General features: G+C 36.1%; 1 protein-coding gene across 1 annotated transcript in view; it reads left to right on the forward strand.

Moving 5' to 3' along the window:
- Nucleotides 1-19,167, forward strand: part of VWA8 (von Willebrand factor A domain containing 8) — a 384,129-nt gene that overhangs the window by 264,468 nt on the left and 100,494 nt on the right. Inside the window, exons 30-35 of the mRNA XM_017850208.1 lie at nt 992-1,102; nt 2,024-2,088; nt 2,524-2,649; nt 3,699-3,808; nt 4,473-4,627; nt 8,957-9,152. Of these exons, the coding sequence (XP_017705697.1) occupies nt 992-1,102; nt 2,024-2,088; nt 2,524-2,649; nt 3,699-3,808; nt 4,473-4,627; nt 8,957-9,152 (763 nt within the window). The remainder of the gene's footprint in view (nt 1-991; nt 1,103-2,023; nt 2,089-2,523; nt 2,650-3,698; nt 3,809-4,472; nt 4,628-8,956; nt 9,153-19,167) is intronic.

Consider the following 19,167-nt stretch of genomic DNA (forward strand, 5'->3'; position numbering starts at 1 on the left):
TCTCCAAAAGAAATTCTTCTTGAAATTAAAAGTTCACAAGAGTTAGGATAACTGGAGGAGCCCCAAATATAAAATAAAATAAAACAAAGAAAGAAAAGACACCTGCATAACAATGAGGTCTGACAAATAACTTGCAGGTACCTTTTGCAAACCTGTTAGTCTAATCTTCAAACCTCTTTATGTTTTAACTAAAAGCCAACTTCTTTGCATCCCTTTAAAATATTTAATTTTTTCTGACTTTCTCAATGTTAAGTTTTTATTTCATGCATTTCAGTTCATATATTTCAACACATAAGGTTTATTTATTTTCTTAAAAAACATATCCTAATTACTGAAAGATTACATCATTGCATAGCTATGATTAATAATGCTGCAGAAATCTGTTGTTTGTACTTTATTATAGCACCAGTTATAAAGGTCCTTCAAGCTTGGTGAATTTCTAAATGAAGGAACACTCATTACTAGCTAGTTTCTTGGAGTCCTGCATATTTCTTGCCAACTCATCTTTATATCTATTTTATACCTATTTTCTAAATTGAACCTGGATTTGTGAAAAAGATAAATATGATTTAATTATGCACAATGTAAGAGAGCTTTCAACAGAGCATTCTCTAAGTATAATTTTGGTACAGGTAGATGAACTTCTTAAAATCATCAGTCTTTGTAATTTCCTTATTACTAGATAATAAAACAGAATCATGGTTCAACTAGCTTATATTTCAAAGGGAATGGTTTCTACATAAAAATATTTAAAGAGAATACCTTCTGCATCACATATTTAGAAATGTCTTCATAAAACCACCAAAAATTCTTCGTTAAGAAAAATCATTTAATGTCTTTGTGATATTTCTGAAGTATTACAATATTATCTTTGTTTTGATTTATCACTGTAACCTTCACTGTCAGGTTGCCAAGAGGTTGCCGCTTTAAAAAAAAAAAAAAAAAAAAAAAAAACAAATCTTGAGCTTTTCACTGTTTTTATCATTTGCAGAGTAATGTTATCCTGTTGTTAGATACCACTGGCCGGGCCCTTCGTCGCCTCATCCTCCCTTCGGAGAAACTTACATCTAAGAAACCTGTCTGGTGGAACAAAGAAGAAGCTGTAAGAAACACCACATTTGTCCAGCAAATTGCCAAGGATTTCTATAGCTTTCTAACCAGAAAGATTCATGCATGCCCATCCCTTTAAGTACCTTTGGTTTGTTGTAATGCACAAGAGAATTTCCTGTTACACACATATAGATTTTAACATGCTGTATATAACCATAGATATGTGTATAATTAAATATCAATAACTTCTTTTTATGATATTATACTTGCATGATTTGCCAGGACTGGACTAACAAGAGAAAATTAACAAGTATTTGAATATGATATTTTTAAAAAATTTCTGATCATGAAGTCAATTTAACCTGTTTTCGAGTTATGTAGTTATGTTTTGGATTTATATGATAAAACTGTGAGTATGCTACCTAATTTCCTCTACTAGACAAATATGTGTTTTAGTTTATTAACTAAATTAAACTAGTAAGTAAATAGTTTAGGCCAACACAAGAGAATTTATTCTGCCATTCAGAAAAAAATAATGGTTTTTAAAATAAGGTTTACCCTCTGCCCTGCAAGTCATCATACTTAGGTCTTAAAAGACTATGAAAAAAGTTATTTTTTAAAATGTCATAAATGTTTCCTAATATAAGAAACAAAGTGTTTCCCATGTGTTTATTTTATGGTGTAAATTCCATGGTTAATCATCAGATAGCCTGTTATTTCTCAACAATGTTTGGTGTTGTTTTTAAAAATTTATTCTGAAGAGGTTTTAGTACATAGTTCACAGCAAATTTTGATATATAGTTTAATCCATTTTACCATAAGAGTCTTAGAGTAGATAAATAGATAGCTTGTTTGAGAATTACATGTTTTACAAGTTGAAGAACTTTATTTTATTTAAGGGGAAGTAGCTAAAGAGAGACATGACTGTATCTGACACATTTAATGTGAATAACTTGTTTTGTTTTGTCTTTAGGAAACTTATAAAATGTGTAAAGAATTTTCACATAAAAACTGGCTGGTATTCTACAAAGAAACAGGGTGAGCTCTTTATTATAGAAGATTTAAACTGAAGTTCTTATTTGGCCCATTCCATTTCCTGTTTTGATTATACTTATTTACTATAAAGTGAATGTAACCAAATTATGAATGTTTTAATATAAAAGTAACTTTGCCCACATTGCAGAATACTGAGAAACAGACATAAGAAAAGCTAGTGCTCACAATTCCATGACATAGTCACTACTAACATGGCAATGGTCACTACTTTCCATTATTTTTACTTATACACACCCTGACATAGTTTAGAATTTCGCATATCTGTTTTTTTCAATTAACATTTTTCTACATTATTACTCAGTCTTAAAAACATTCTATTTACGGGTTGCATAATGTATCATGAAATGATTATGCCAGATTACTCAACCATTATCCTCACCATTTCCTTTCAGATACAGTTTTCTTTTCCTTTTCCAGGAACAGCCTGACTGTGCTGGATGTTCTAGAAGGGCGAACTCACACCATCTCACTTCCCATCAACCTCAAGACAGTTTTCCTTGTAGCAGAGGACAAATGGCTTCTGGTGGAGAGCAAAACAAATCAGTGAGTGGCTTTATATAGTGTATCATGGAGTATGTTGTAGCTCAATCTTATTTATCAATTATCTATCATCTTTACTGTTCTGTCTTTCCTGTGTCTGTCTTTTAGCAATTTCTGTGTTTGGCAGCATCTCTATATATGGGACTTATAAGAAGTGAGGAAGGAAGAAAAAATAAATGTCACTCCTCAGAAAATGGCATTGAAATTAACAGTTAAAAAATCATGACTCTTTCATATGATCCATATTTATTTGGGCTTTTTCCTATTTGTACATTGAGAATTCACTGTATTCTTGCCAAACTGGAGATACTTCAAAGTAGATTTTCCCTTCAAAGAGCCACAGTCTCCATTCTTAGAGCTGTTGCCTTTTGGAAATTCACAGAGTTCACACCTTAGAAGTTTCTTTCTCTTTTTATCTTGTGTATTCTGGTTTGGATGTGGTTATGTTTATGTTTTTGTTATCTGACCCATCGGACTATGCAGTTCTTGATGAAAGGCAGTGTCAACTTTGAGCACCTTCCCTCATGCACAACTCCACTAGCTAAGTGCAGACTCTTTCTGCCCCTCTGCTGACAAGCAGAAGTAGCTCATTGCAGAGGATTTCTGCCTATATATACATCCATATTTTAGAAATGTTAAAAATAAGTAGATCAAGGAGATTACAGTTGTGAGGGCATCTGTCTCTTAGCTGATCACAAATCAGAAGTCATGCTCCCCCTTCCTGGCTGATCAAAGAGTTTTATCAAGAGAGGGCTACATGATAATAAGAGTGTACCCCATTTGAGTTGCTTTCCTTGCCCCCACCATAACCCTTTCTCTTATAGGAAGCACTGGATTTTTGCTTCACATTCATTACTGTATTGCTGTTGTGCACTGCTCTTTAACACAGTGTTGAGAAGTTATTTGTTAATTCATGATGAAACTCTAAAACTTCAAATTATACTGGAACTATAAAGAAGAGGCTGAAGAGAATCTAATTTTTCTTAGTCTGGCCTTATGACTATTAGAAAAAGAAAAATTTCACTTAAGCTAGATGTTTTGTTTGTTTGCAGGAAATATCTTTTAACTAAGCCTGCACACATCGAGTCTGAGGGTAGTGGGGTTTGCCAGTTATATGTGCTGAAAGAGGAGCCGCCCAGCACGGGGTTTGGAGTTACACAAGGTAAATACTATGTCATCTGTGTTTATGTCTGTGGAAGTGCATGCTTGTACACATACTGTCCTCTAGAATCATTTAAGAACAAAACACCAGCCTATGTTAAGTTTACACCAAAAGAAAAAACTTAGTCACTACACCAGAAATAGCAAATAAGAATCTACTATCTCAAATTGTCATAAGGAAGTTTCACTGTTGTAAGCTCTGTCCTTGAATTTTTTTAACTGACAGATCAGTATTTTTATATACATTTAGATTGCAAGTCTAATTTAGGATAACATCTTTTTTTCTACAGACCATTGGGATTTCTGCTTAATTTATCACAGTTTTGGGGGATGAATAGTACTTATGAAAAAAATCTCAAACATACCATTGCCAACACTTGGTTGGGTCAGTTTTCACATCTTTTCTACAGGGAACTATTAATTATAGTATTTATTCCTAATAAAATTTTGAATTCTATAAATACTTGAAATCACTTTGGGAAGATGTCTTGGTTATAAAAACAGCATTTTTTCAAACAAAAGCCCATGAATGTAATTTAAAGTGTTTCCTCTTTTTTAACTTGTTCTTTTCCATTTGACTTGTTGAGAATAAAATCTTGCAAAAAATTAATTCCTGGAGCATTTCCGGAGCATATGGTGTCTAATGTTTGTCTGATGCTTTTCAGAAACAGAGTTCAGCATACCTCATAAAATTTCCAGTGATCAACTATCATCTGAACATCTAAGTTCAGCTGTGGAACAAAAGATTGCCTCTCCCAACAGAATTCTCTCAGATGAGAACAATTATGCTACAATAGTTGTTGGTTTTCCAGATCTCATGGTAAGCACCCATTTTTTTTTTTTTTTTTTTTATACTTCAAGTTCTAGGGTACATGTGCATAACGTGCAGGTTTGTTACATATGTATACTTGTGCCATGTTGGTGTGCTGCACCCATCAACTCGTCAGCACCCATCAATTCATCATTTATATCATGTATAACTCCCCAATGCAATCCCTCCCCCCTCCCCCCTCCCCATAATAGGCCCCAGTGGGTAAGCACCCATTTTTTAAATTATTGGATAAATATTTCTTTCCCTCAATTTGACCTATTTGTAAGCCTGTTTGAAGGGTAATTAAAAACATGATTTCCTGGTAAACATGTTGGATCAAGTCTGCCTTCCAAATCAGTCAGTAGAAAATATGTTATAGCTAAATAGTTTCATTACACTTTAAAAATTAACATTGAAAGTGTAATGCAAAGATAGAATTTAGTAGGGGGAAACGAATATTCTCCATATGTGGGAGTTCATGTAATACAGTTTAAATGCTTAACCTTCCGATGGTAATTTTCTATCATGTCTTCTAGAATTTTTTAAAGTTAATTATTTTTCTATCTACACATTCTATTTATTTATTTATATATTAACTTTTATTTTAGGTTCAAGTGTACGTGTGCAGGTTTGTTATATAAGTAAATTGCACATCACGGGGGTTTGTCATACAGATGGTTTGGTCATCCAGGTAATAAGCATAGTACCTGATAGGTAGTTTTTTGATCCTCACCCTCCTCCCACCCTCCACCCTCAAGTAGGTGTCAGTGTCTGTTGTTCCCTTCTTTGTGTCCATATGTCCTCGGTGTTTCGCTCCCACTTGTAAGTGAGAACATGTGATATTTGGTTTTTTTGTTCCTGTGTAAAGTTAAATTTGTTGAGTTGTCATTATTGTAGATTAAAATTTTCAACAGTCATGAAGATAGATTTATTTTCCATTGAGTTTTGCTCCGATTTATCATATCTTTGCAGCATCCAGGTTATAGAGTAATGGTTAATTTTCTCAACTGATTTTTCTCTTAGATGGGCCCTTCTGTTATCTACTGTTACCTATAAAGAAGAAGCTATTTGAATTGACTTTAGGTGAAACTGGGCAACATCTTCCTCTGATGGAAATGTGGGGAAATTAATATAAAAGTTATTTCAGTCCAAGTTGCCATCTAATAACCTTAGATGTAGCTCCATGTGTTTTGACTAACCATTTAATTTTTATAATTTCCTTTGTAGCTTTTAGATGGGATGATAGAATTATTTAAAGGTAAAAACATGGGCTGTACTTGACAGTACTCTAATTTTGTATGCCTCAAAATTTTAATATAGTTAATGAATGCTGGGTACTTCAGGATATAAGATTTGAAATCTAAAACTCAATGGATAATATGTGGCTTAGGACTCTGATGTATGTTTTCGTAATTATCAAGTAAAAAGCGTCTGCTATCATATAATTCAAAACGAAATGTTATTGAAATACAGTGTTTACAGCAGCCTTGATATAAAAGAGATGTGTTTTATATGCTTTCTACAGTGTTTGCTGCTATAAAAAACTTGGAACTTTTCTGGAGGTAAAACTATTTTAAAATTGGTCTTCTAATTACCTTCTTATGATTGAAGAAATCAATATAGAAGTATAATGTTATTATAAAAAGTTAGAAAATAAAAGCTAAGTTAAGGCACTGTTTGTATTAACCTTGTAGAAATTCTTACAGCCTGTAAGACTAGTGACCTTGTTAAATTAAAAGCAATATCCCTGCTTCTTCGTGTGGTACCTACCACATAGGAGGTATTTAATGAGTATTTGTTAAATAGAAGATTAGAGTCAGCTAGACAGCCTTTAAGATGACAATAATATTTTTAGGCCACAACACAATAGGCAGTGTGCTACTCTAAGCCCTTTCATACATGATAGTTAATTTTTACAACAATTCTATGAGGTTTTACAAATGAAAAAACAGAAACAGAGAGAGCTTATATCCCCTAGGCCACAAAGACTCTAAGCAATGGGATTTGAGCTCAAGTGTGACTAGCCAGCCCTCTAACACACATCCTTTTTACCACATCACTCTGCCTTCTTGCTTTATGTGAACTTAAAGTTTGGATTCTCTATTAAACTGCTGACAAATGAGTATGCTACCTCTTATTAACTTTTTCATGGAGTTATCATTGGCATCTAAATTATTACTTATATAACTTTTAAAATCTAATACCAAATAGCCATAAGAATCTATAGCAAATATCATCCTCAATGGTGAAACTTAAAAGTATTTCTTTTCTATTCTCATTAGGAATAAAACAAGGATGCCCACTGTTACCACTTCTATTAAACATGGTAATAGTGTCTTAGACATGATATATAAAAAGAAAATTGATTAACTGTGCTGCATCAAACTTTAAAATTTGAGCTCTATTAAAAGACACTGTTAAGAGAATGAAAAGACCATCTACAGGCTGGGAGAAAATATTTGCAAACCACATTTCCAACAAAAACTGGTATCTAGAGTCTATAAAGCGTCTTAAAACTTAACAGTCAGAAGGCAAATAGCCTAATTTTACACATGAGCAAACAGTAGGCCAGTGTGAGTTATCAAAGATCAGAGCCCAAGTAAGGTAAGGGCATCTGTGATGGGGAGAGGTAACCACTAGTGATGGCCACTAAGCCCAAGCAGGATGAAGATGGCATTCCTGTGAAGGGGCAGCCTGGAGTGGGATATAGAAGCCCAAGTAAGGTGAAGTATGTGTCCCCGTGTGAGTGTGGCCCCCTATGGGCTGTCAGGACCCAAGCAGGGAGAGTGGAGCATCTGCCCAGGGAGTAAGGTTAGTGGTGGAGATGGGAGATGGGTCACATACAGCAAGAAAGTAAATATATGAAGGGTGACAAAATACATTAAGGATAATGAAAACAAATTTTTAACTGTTGGAGAGGGGAATTACAGATACTGAAAGGAAGAAAACTAGAATGAACTGTCATTATTAGATTAAAATTGGATATATTTTTGTGAACTCATAGATTTCAATGTATTTAGGTAGATATAGAAGTAAAATTAAAGATAAATGTGAAAAAAAAACGAGCAAAAGACTTGAACAAACATTTAACTAAAGAAGATAGAGGGATGGCAAATAAGTACATGAAAAGTTATTGGACATCATTAGTCATTAGAGAAATGCAAATTAAAACCATAATGAGATACTAGTACCTACCCATTAGAATGGCTAAAATACAAAAAACACTGACAATACCAAGTACTGACAAGGATGCAGAGAGCTAATGCAACTCATTATTGCAAGGGCAAACAATAACCAGAACATCTCTGAAGAAGGACCAGACAGAAGTACTCTTCCTAATAAACTTCAAGGTTAATTATAAAACTTCAGTAACTAAGACCATGTGTTGGCCTGGGAATAGAAAAATACACAGTAGAACAAAATACAGTGCCCAGAAACAGATACATGCATATAAACTGTGTTTTATGATACTGTTGCTATGGGCAAAAATTAGTGGTATTTGGACAATAAGCTATACGTGTGAGGAAAGGATGACTGCAGATCCCCACTTCGTACCATTCACAAAAATTAATTCCTGATAGGCTAAGGACTTAAATGTGAAAGATAAAGCCTTAAAACTTTAGAAAAAGCATAAGAAAATATCTTTATGATCTTAGGAAGGATAAATACATATGTGGTAAAAATTTAAAGTAAAGCGAGGGAAAATAACACAAAATTCCAAAAGAGTTCAGTCTAGGGGAGAGACAGAGAGAGAATGACCGGGAAGGGGCCCAATCACTTTTGAAGCCATCCCAGGGCTTTAAAAATGCTAGTTATGTTCTATTCATTATGTATAGGTGTTTATTTTTTAACTAATTCCTATATTTCTTCTGTTTAGTTGTAATTGATTTCAAGATAAGAAATTTAACATGTATATTTTACACTTGTCTGAAAATTATGATTATTGACAAAGCAGCTACCACTTGTACCATATCCAAATGACTTTATTTATTTTTGTTTGTTTGTTTAACACACGATCTCCTCAGCCTCCTGAGTAGCTGGGAATACAAGCATGTGCCACGACATCTGGCTGATTTTTGTATTTTTTGTAGAGATGGGGTTTCACCATATTGCCCAGGCCAGTCTCAAACTCGTGAACTCAAGTGATCCACCAACCTTAGCCTCCCAAAGTGCTGGGATTACAGGCATGAGCCACTGCACCCAGCCAGTAATTTGATTTTCTTATACCTGTGAAACATTAGTTTCCCCCCTAGTATCTGCTTAAAGGTCTGCATTGTTAAGGTTGTGGTGAATGTAGTATATGGTACTTCAGTACTTGAATCTCTTTCTCTTTTTCAGTCACCCAGTGAAGTTTATTCTTGGAAGAGACCATCATCTTTGCATAAACGAAGTGGCACTGATACTTTGTTCTATAGCGGAAAGAAGAAAAGTGGGACTCCAAAACAAAGCAATTGTGTGACTCTTTTAGATTTGAATCAGGTTGTGAGGATTTTACCCCCAGGAGAAGTCCCTCTAAAAGATATCTACCCAAAAGGTAAGAAGGAACTCACCAATTCCTAGTTTACAAAGGTGGTTTAAAGTAGCTCCCTTTTGGTAGAGGATATTTAATTTATCTTTATCATTTCATACTTATAAAAAATTGATCATTCTGACCAGTTTAGAAGTAACTAGAAAGACCTCTCTGTATTCAGAAAGTTCTTACTCATTTTCAGTGTGTTGTTGTGGCCACTGCTGTTAGAACTCATCTTCATTTATTTTACAATATATGCAATAACTTAACCAAAAGACATTTTCACAGGGGCTTTTAAAAAGTCTTAGTATATTAGGCATAGAAACTGAGGCCTGCCTTTTGTCTTAAACTCCTAAGACTGAAAGTCAGGGACTTATTATGCAGACTGATTCACTTAACAGCACTCTCAAAGTCAACGTATATTTATTACTGTATAAAATATCCAGTTCCTGGGCTGATCTCCTCTCCTCGTATAAATTCACTTACTCCTTAAAACCCCATCCTATTGTTAGTATGCTCTCTAATTTGTACATGAAGATATTCTGACACAGAACTAAAATAAGTGGCCCAGGATCACCCCACCAGTGGACAACAGTGCCCAGATTTGCACCACAATCTTCTAATCCCAAGTTTAGAGCTATTCTTACTGAACCACACTGGCGTTCATCATAACAGATAACTGTGAAAAAGTTTGATCACTGATTCATTGACTTTTTTTTTTTAATCACAGTGGTAGTGAGTGATATATTATCTTGTGTCTATATTCATTGTATTAGTGTGGACTTCACAAATATAACGCTAAATGTATTATAATAATCTGTAACAGGGTTTGAAAAGTTCTGATTATATGATAATATTTGGAATTAGTTTCTTCCAAACTGAAGCTCATGGAAAATAAATCACCATTTCCTTAAAATGTTTTTTGTGGTAGAAGAGGCAGATGAATAAACTGACAATTGTAGTACAGTATAATAAGATAGGAATATTCACAAGGTGATATATAAACACAGCGGAGAAGTTTACAATCCATACTGGAGACTATGAATTGACTCTTGAAAGATGAGAGTTAATCAGTTGAAGGATTTGGTCCAGGAAAGGGGTGCTCCTTGTGAAAGATGCAAGGACTTGGCAGAGCATTCCAGGAATTACAAGAAGTTATGTACCAGAGTTTAGTGCACCTTCACTCACCCAGAAATCTGGGGCTCACCTTGATACCTCTTCTCCCTCATCCTCCACATCTCATCCATCAGCAATCGCCATGTCCTGATACACAGCCTTGCAAATATATCTTGTATCCACCCACTTGTCTCTAGTTCTGTTACCAATATCCCATCCAAAGCACCACCATCGTACACTGGAATGTTGCCATAACCTTCTGATATTGTTACCTCTTCCACTGTTTTCCCCTCCTACCCTTCTCCACACATCAGACAGGGTGATGTTTTTAAAGTACAGTGTACATTGGTTCTTAAGCTCAGTTTGTATATAGTAAAATTCACCATTTCTAGTGTATAGTTCTGTGAGTTTGGCAGACACAAACAGTTGATAACCACTACCACACTTGATATAGAAGAGTTTCATCACCCCAAAAACTTCCCCCATTCCATTTTGTGGTCAGTGCCTCCACTTACCTACAACTTATCACTGTCCTGATTTCTGTTCTTATAGATTTGCCTTTACCATAATATTATATAAATGGAATCATATAGTATGTGGTCTTGAGTCTGACATCTTTCAATTAATACAGTGCATTTGAGAATCATTTATTTATTATTTATTTTTAATGTTATGTGTGTACCATTAGTTTTTGTTTGTTTGTTTGTTTATTGCCAAATGGTTGCCTATTATATGGATGTACCACAGTTTGTTGATCCATTCACAAGGTGATATATTTATTGGTTGTTTCCAGGTTTGGGCAATAAAGAGTAAGGCCACTATGAACATTTGTGGGCAGGTTTTTAAGTGAACATAAAGTTTTACTTCTTTTGAGTAAATGCCTAGGAATGGCATTTTTGCATCATATGATGAAACTGCCAAACTATTTCCCAAAGTGGACATGCCATTTTGCATTTCTATCAGCAGTGAATGGAGATTTGAGTTGCACTGCATCCCTGTCAGCACTTGGTATTGTCAGTTTCTCACCATTCTAGTGAGTGTAGTGATTTCTCATTATGATTGTAGTTTGCATTTTCCCTAGCACCTAATGATGTTGAGCATTTTGTTTTATGTGTATCTTCTTTAATAAAATATCTTTCAGATCTTTTGCCCATTTTTAAATTGGGTTATTTATTTTCTTATTAATGAGTTTTGAGCATTCCTTTTGTTTGTTTGTTTTGAGACAAGCTCTTGCGCTGTTGCCCAAGCTGGAGTGTGGTGATGCGATTTCAGCTTACTGTATCCTCTGCCTCCCAGGCTCAAGCAGCACCCAACTCAGACTACTGAGTAGCTGAGACCACAGGCACATGCCACCACATCTGGCTAATTTTTGTATTTCTTTGTAGAGATAGGGTTTCGCCATGTTGCCCAGGATGGTCTCAAACTCCTGAACTCTGAGTGTTCTTTAGTGTAGATACAAGTTCAGTGTCAGAGATACACTTTCCAAACAGTTTATCTTATTTTGATAAAGGGCAAATCTTCTATGTTTTCTTCTAGAAGTTTTGTAGTTCTATATTTTACATTTAGATTTATGATCCATTTTGAGTTAATTTTTTGTATGATGTAAGGTATGGACTGAGGCTCTTTATTTTAATTGCATAGGGATATTCAATTGTTCCAGCACCAGCACCATTTGCTGAAAAGACTCCTGTCCTTCCTCTTTTGCACTGCCTTTAGACCTCTGTTGAAAATCAGCTGCCCACATGAGTGGGTCTATTTCTGGATTCTCTATTGTGTTCCATTGGTCTATGTGTCTATCCCTTTACTAATATGGTAATCTCTTGATTGCTTTATAGCTTTATATTTTATAGTGAGTCTTGGTTGACTCAGGTAGTATCAATTCTTCCACTTTGTTCTTCATTTTCAAAATTGTTTTAGTTAGAAAGTAATATTTTAAAACACAACTCAGGTCACATTGTCCTTAGGATAAAGTTTAGAAATTTTATCTTGGCTTAAAAGTTCCAGCATGATTTGTCCATTACATATCTTTCTGACTTCTTTCAGGTAACTTGAATGCACAAAATTATTCCCAACTTTCTGCTGCACCCCTTCCCCCCAACCCCCAAATTCATTCTCATCTGTCAGGTCTTAGTTTAAATGTCACTTCCTCAGAAGGTCTTGCTCAAATCTAAATTAGGTGCCCTTGTCATACTCTCTCATAACACTTCCTATTTAGGGACGGGAAGAGCGTGTTTATGTTTCCATGTGTATTTTAATTTTTCACAAAATATCTCAGGCCTACAAAAGTTTAAAGAAAAATACATTGAACATCTTTGCACCAACCACCCATACTGGTAAGTCATTACCAATCGTTACTGGTCATTACCAGTATGGTCAGAGACTCCTGGGTTCTCCTCCCCTTCACTTTTGACAAACCAGAAGTAATCTCTGTTCTGAATGTGAGTTCAGTACTTATCATTCACAAAAATAATATATAGCTTTTTTTAAATGGGATTTTTTTTTTTTTTTTTTTTTGAGACAGAGTCTCGCTCTGTCACCCAGGCTGGAGTGCAGTGGCTGGATCTCAGCTCACTGTAAGCTCCGCCTCCCGGGTTCCAGGTTCACACCATTCTCCTGCCTCAGCCTCCTGAGTAGCTGGGACTACAGGCGCCCGCCACCGCGCCCGGTTAATTTTTTTGTATTTTTAGTAGAGACGGGGTTTCACCGTGTTAGCCAGGATGGTTTCGATCTCCTGACCTCATGATCCGCCCACCTCGGCCTCCCAAAGTGCTGGGATTACAGACGTGAGCCTCCACGCCCTGCCTGCTTTTTTTATGTTTTTAATCTTTGATTGAATAGTATCATATTGTATTTATTCTTATGTAACTTGGTCTATTTTTTTTCACCATCATGTTTGTGAGATTTGATGCTAAAGAAAAAAAGCGTTCAGGACATTTGTTACAAAGTGGGAAGGTAGGCTTTATGCAGGGCTATCTTGATAGGTATAGGGATGACTGCAAAGAAGTTTTGTGGTAAGGGAGAGAGATGGGGCTCAACTCTGAATATAACAAGGAAAAGTGGAAATAAGTGAAGCAGCAGGGTGGGGGTCAGTGGATGGAAAATTACTGAGAGAAAACGTGGGGTAAGAGGGCATTCTGGCTGAAGAAACTTAACAGGATTCTTGCTGAGAGCAGCCCAGAGTGATCTGACATCACCTGGGGGATGGTGGAGAATGGGAAACCCAATCAGATATCAAGGGTTAGGGATTCTGGTTAAACTGACTTAGCAGGATTCTTGTTAACATTGAACAATGCAGAGATGAACACAGAGGCCCCAGAGTTGGGAACTAGTTGGGAAGAAGATTCAGAAGAGCCTGACTATAATTCAGTCAAGGAGAGACTCTTTGTCATCATCCATACTGATAATTCTACTTTTATTTTCACTGTTTCACATACAACAATTTATTCATCTATTATTTGTCAGTGCAAATTTAGGTTCTTTCCAGGTTTTTGCTATGACAAATAATGGTGCTATGAATTGCCTTGCACCTGTCTGCTTGTGTCTATGTTTAGTCTGTAGGGAGCATATTTAGGAGCAGAATTACCAAAGGTTTTCCAGTAGCATAAAGGGGGTCCTGGTGCATCCCATCCTAATCTACTCTTGTAAGGGTCAAACTTTTTATTGTGGTTTCACATTACCTTTTCTGACTTCTGGTACATTTGAGTATCCTTTCATATGTTGTCATTTACTCTTCCAAGAATTGCCTATTTATTTAGCTATTTTTCTCTTAGTTGCTAGGAGTTTTATTTCCCTTCTTTTGCTTAAGTAGTGTTACTAAAATATTCCAAACATATATAAAGTGCTTAGGACAGTGTCTGGCATGGGGGAAGAATTTTATAAATGTGGACTGTAAAAAAAGAGAGAAAGAATGAAAATCCCTAGGAGCATGGTGAAGGAAGATCCCAGGGTGACAGCCATGCACAGGTCTAACGTTAGAACAGATGACATTTCAGGAGAGATGTCTCTTAGAAAGTGAAATTAATAAGCCCAGTATATTTGAACATATTTAGAGATTTTAACAATGAAGGAACCTTGGGAATAAATTTGTACTAAATAAAACTAAACAAACAAAACGTGATGCTTATTAGCTCCAACAAAAGCAAAAAATTATACAGGAAAAAGTAATGATAATATAAGACATAGCAAAGCTGTGGTTAGCATTTAGATAATTATAATAATATAAGCACTGGATGTTAATCCAAGCAAAATTATATGAATGTTTGGGGGGATGGGAAAATGGGGTGTGGGGGATTGGGAAATGAAAAAGAGTTAAGCTCCCTTCTTGCTTGGGAGGAAGGCAAGAGATAATGCCTGAAGCTAAATATCAAGAGGGCACCATAATGATGAAGGTGAATACCACAGAAATAGCTTAAAAAGTTGAAAGTGTCTCTGGGGGCAGGAAATGGTGGGGCGGGTGGCGGGGTTGGGGAGTAGAGGGTAAAGCAGGGACTGTTTTTTCTTTAAGCCTTTTTGATACTTAATTCTATGTGCATGTAGATCTATGATGAAAATTCAAGCTAGAATAATTTTGTAAAGTAAATCAAATCCAACCATCTAATTAGTCTGGAACTAATGTATATCAGCCTTTTATAAAGAAATCAACTGTAAAGACTACTCTCCTGGTGGCTTTCACAATAATGAGGTAGCTTTTATTTAATGCAGATGGGGAGAAATTTATTGCTTTCTTCCAACTGTTTTTCTTCTAGCTAAATGTTAGCTTTTTTAAAACCACAGGTCCGAGCTCTTTAAACACAAAATAATGATTCTTGATTGAAAGCAGTACAATGTTTTTTTGAACTTTGGGTAAAATCAAAATTTGGTATCAGCACAGTTTGGGGCACACATCACTCTTTTATTGGTGAACACAGAAGTGTGTTAAACCCAGTGATTAATAGGTATACATCAAATTACATTTCAAGGAGTGAGTTTTTAAATAGCATTTCACCTTCCCTCTGAAAATTGTCTTGGTTGTTTTGCCTGACAGTTTTTAATACCTCCTTCTAACCTTGGCACTGTGCATGTAAACTGTCCCCACTGTTCATGGGAGCTATGTGATAAACACTGCTGCAATGACTTCCCTTTAATGGTTAGTGAACTAATCCCTAAATACAATTTATACCTATCTTTGAAATCCACCTGGATTATAAATGTAATGGAAATTTACTGAGCCTCCATCCTCTCACTCCAGTGTTAAAATGTTTAAAATGGATGGATGAGGACTTGGCCAAGTTTGGAGGGAAACCTGGCCACAGTTTTCACTTCCTTAATTCAGTCAAGTATTCTGTTCAAGAATCTTTTTGTAAATATTCTTTTCTTCTGAGCTGACTTATTTTCAAATCAGTAAACATCAATTTTTATTATTTTTAAAGTGCTTACTACTACTAGCACCACTACCACCACCTTTACTATTTCCCTAAAGTGCTTTGTAGCCACAATTACCCCTCTCTGATATATGAAAATAGTTTTTAATACCAGGAGTAAAATCCTTGCTTTCTACTTCTTGAAATAGTAGACACAGTCATTATTGCATTTTCTCACCATGGAATTAATTAGCAAAGTAAAAGAAAAGAAAGATGTGGGAAAAAAGATATTTTAAAATAAGTTGGCTTACTTTGCTTTCACAGGCAATCTAAAAGTGCTGGTGGCAGTAGATCAACTTAATGCTATTCCTTATTTGTAAAAGTGCCTCTAAGTGGCAAGCCAAATGTGAGTGAGTAAGTTAGTGAGGCAGCTCCACTCATCTCTATAGCTTCAATAACTGGTCACTCTTGGCAAAGAACCCTGAGCTATAAATAATCCAACCTACTTTAGCTAGGTTCAAGCAGCAGGAATTGTCAAAAATGATATATGATATAAAACTTTATCCAAGATTGACCTTCTATCACAGGCAGAATTTCCATTGCAGACTGTGTGTGGCTTACGATAAGCATATTCATTTTGTACAGATGACCACTTGGAGACAGCTAATCCAGCTGGGTGGTCAAATTATTACAATAACCCTATTTTCCTACCCATTCCTCCCCTTGGACATTACTTTTTCTTCCTGCTGAGCTGTTTGTCTCTTGGGACAACCCATTGCCTAGCTCTGCAGCTCATACTTGGCCTCAGAGCTGTGATTCCCACTCTGGAATCCTTTCCAAGTCCCCAGAGGCCCACAATGGTTTCATAAAAAGGAACTTTCCTCATTTTACTATGAACGCCTCAAAGTCAGAGACCACATCTCTTTTCTGTATCCCCACTGCTTCATAGGATGTCTGGCGCAAAATATGCTCAAACACATTTGTTAAATAAATAAGAGATATGTCGAGTTTTTCAGCTGGCCTATTTAAAAGCCTTCAACTGCATGCATGAAATAAAAATATCAAATTTCTTGTTTTTTGTAAACTACATTTGATAAATTTGAATTTGAATTTATCCAGAACATCCTGGATACTTCATTCCAACCAGAAATTGTAATAAAAGATGGATGGATGGATGGATGGATGGATGGATGGATGGATGGATGGATGGATAGATAAATATATCATTCTAATCAGAAATTGTTGTCCAAGATCAGATAGATAGAGAAACAGATAGACAAAAATCTTTAAAAGCATGGGTTTTGTGTAGGGGAGTTTTTTTAAGAGAACTTGGTGGCCAAGATTTTATAAAATGGAATATTTTACAAATAGCCATTTCCCTAGGGCCAACTCACATAGAAGTTGTGTGGAGTGGTGGCCAGAGCATAGATTTTAGTGCTAAAAAGGCCTGGGTTTGAAAGCCATTGCCATCACTCGTGTGCAGTGGTGGCCAGAGCATAGATTTTAGTGCTAAAAAGGCCTGGGTTTGAAAACCGTCTCCATCACTCTCCAGCTATATCACCCCAAATAAATCATATTATTACATTACCTCTATAAGCCTCAGTTTCCTCATCTCTCAGACAGAAATCTTAGTCTTTGTTGTTGTCAGTATCAAAAGCACTCTCTGTAAAGACTAAGCAGTGTTTCTGACACACCATGGTGGCAGCTAATGATTTTGAGGATGATGGTTACTCGGGGTTGTGAAGTAGAAATCAATGAAGCCCAGGAGTTTGCTGGAAAACCAACACTAAGGTATACAAATGACATCACATGAGTATAACAATTATAGAATTAGTTGAGGGCTCTGGACCCCTTATCTCTTTATCCTCCCCCAGCTTTCCATATTCTTTACTATCCGGAATCGTGACAGCTGATCATAATCCCAAAAGACACAATCTCCACACCATAACCCCAAATGTTGAAATTTCCAAAGAAAGATAAATATTCCTAAAGACTAAAATTCTTATACAATCCCAAAGGATGAAAATCTCAAATATAATTCTGGAAAAAATAATTTTAAAATTACTTAAAAGAGATTTATTTACATGTTTAAAAGGAGATTTATTTGAGAAACATAAAAACAGCAGAACAGGCCAGGGATGGTGGCACACACCTGTAATTCCTGCACTTTGGGAGGCCAAGGCAGGCAGATCACTTGGGGTCAGGAGTTTGAGACTAGCCTTGCCAACATGGTGAAACCCTGTCTCTACTAAAAATACAAAAATTAGTTGGACTTGGTGGCAGATGCCTGTAATCCCAGCTACCTGGGAGGCTGAGGCAGGAGAATCGCTTGAACCTGGGAAGAGGAAGTTGCAGTGAGCCGAGATCGCACCACTGCACTCCAGCCTGGGCAACAAGAGCGAGACTCTGTCTCCAAAAAACAAACAGATGAACAAAAACAGCAGAACACTTCACAAACCACTTTGCACGATAAACTAGGCAATAACAACATATACTTTTTGCAAACATAAACACTCAGGTATACTAATGACATCACATGAGTATAACAGTTATAAGCATGTGAGCCATATTCATAAAGCAATTGGGCAAAAGGGAAATGTCATACATGCATATCAGTATGTTTGGCAGTTGAAGAAAAGACTGTCCCAGTTCTCAGAGAGAGACCAGTTCACCTTCTGTATTTGTCCCCTCTAGGCTCTTGGCTGATGGGATGATGTCCACCAATATTGAGGGCAGATCTTCACCACCTGGTTCCCTCAGACTCACATACTAATCTCTTTTCCAGATTACAGATATAACCAAAATAATGCTTTACGACGTGTCTAGCTATTCCATAATCAGTGCAACTGACACCTAAAATTAAGTCCACAAATACACCCTTTGTCAACTTGCACCTATAGGCATCTCCATAAACCATACTTAATTTCCAAACAAGGACAGTAACAAAGTAATAGCTCTGTCTAACATGGTGCAATTATCCTGTGATTGTGATTTGCAGGATTTTAGACTTTAGGGACTTTTATCTATCTTTTGGGATTCCAACAATCAGAATAATGGCATTCAGGATTGTGTCTTTTGAGGATTATGATCCAAATTCCAGAGTCCTCACCCCACTGCCCCATCCTCACCTCACCTTCCCCTGTCTTGCAGGGCCCTAATAATGACAGATGCTGTGTGATGGGCAACCCCTGTCAGTGCTTTGCATTTACTGATTTCATCTAATCCTCAAGATAATGCTTATGATGCTCAGATGCTGTGGTCATCTGAGGTTGTTACCCCCATTTCACAGTGGGGTTGTTATCCCCATTTTATAAATGAAGAAAGCAGGCCTCAGAGAGGTCAATAACTTGACCAGCATAACACAGCTCGGACAGGAGCAGAACTTCCTACCAGGTCAGTCTAATTAGAGAGTGTGTGGATTCCACCACATTTTACTGCATCGTTGTTGCTTCCTAAGAAGGAGAAACAGTTCAGATGATGAAATATTTTCAAAAAAACTGTAAGTGCGAAAACATTGACTCATCCTGGGAAGCTATCAAAGACAATGAAAATAACTTAGGTTATTTTCTGACAGTAAAGAATCA

Source organism: Rhinopithecus bieti, unplaced genomic scaffold (genome assembly GCF_001698545.2).
Source record: "Rhinopithecus bieti isolate Rb0 unplaced genomic scaffold, ASM169854v2 scaffold_32955, whole genome shotgun sequence".
NCBI lineage: Eukaryota > Metazoa > Chordata > Mammalia > Primates > Cercopithecidae > Rhinopithecus > Rhinopithecus bieti.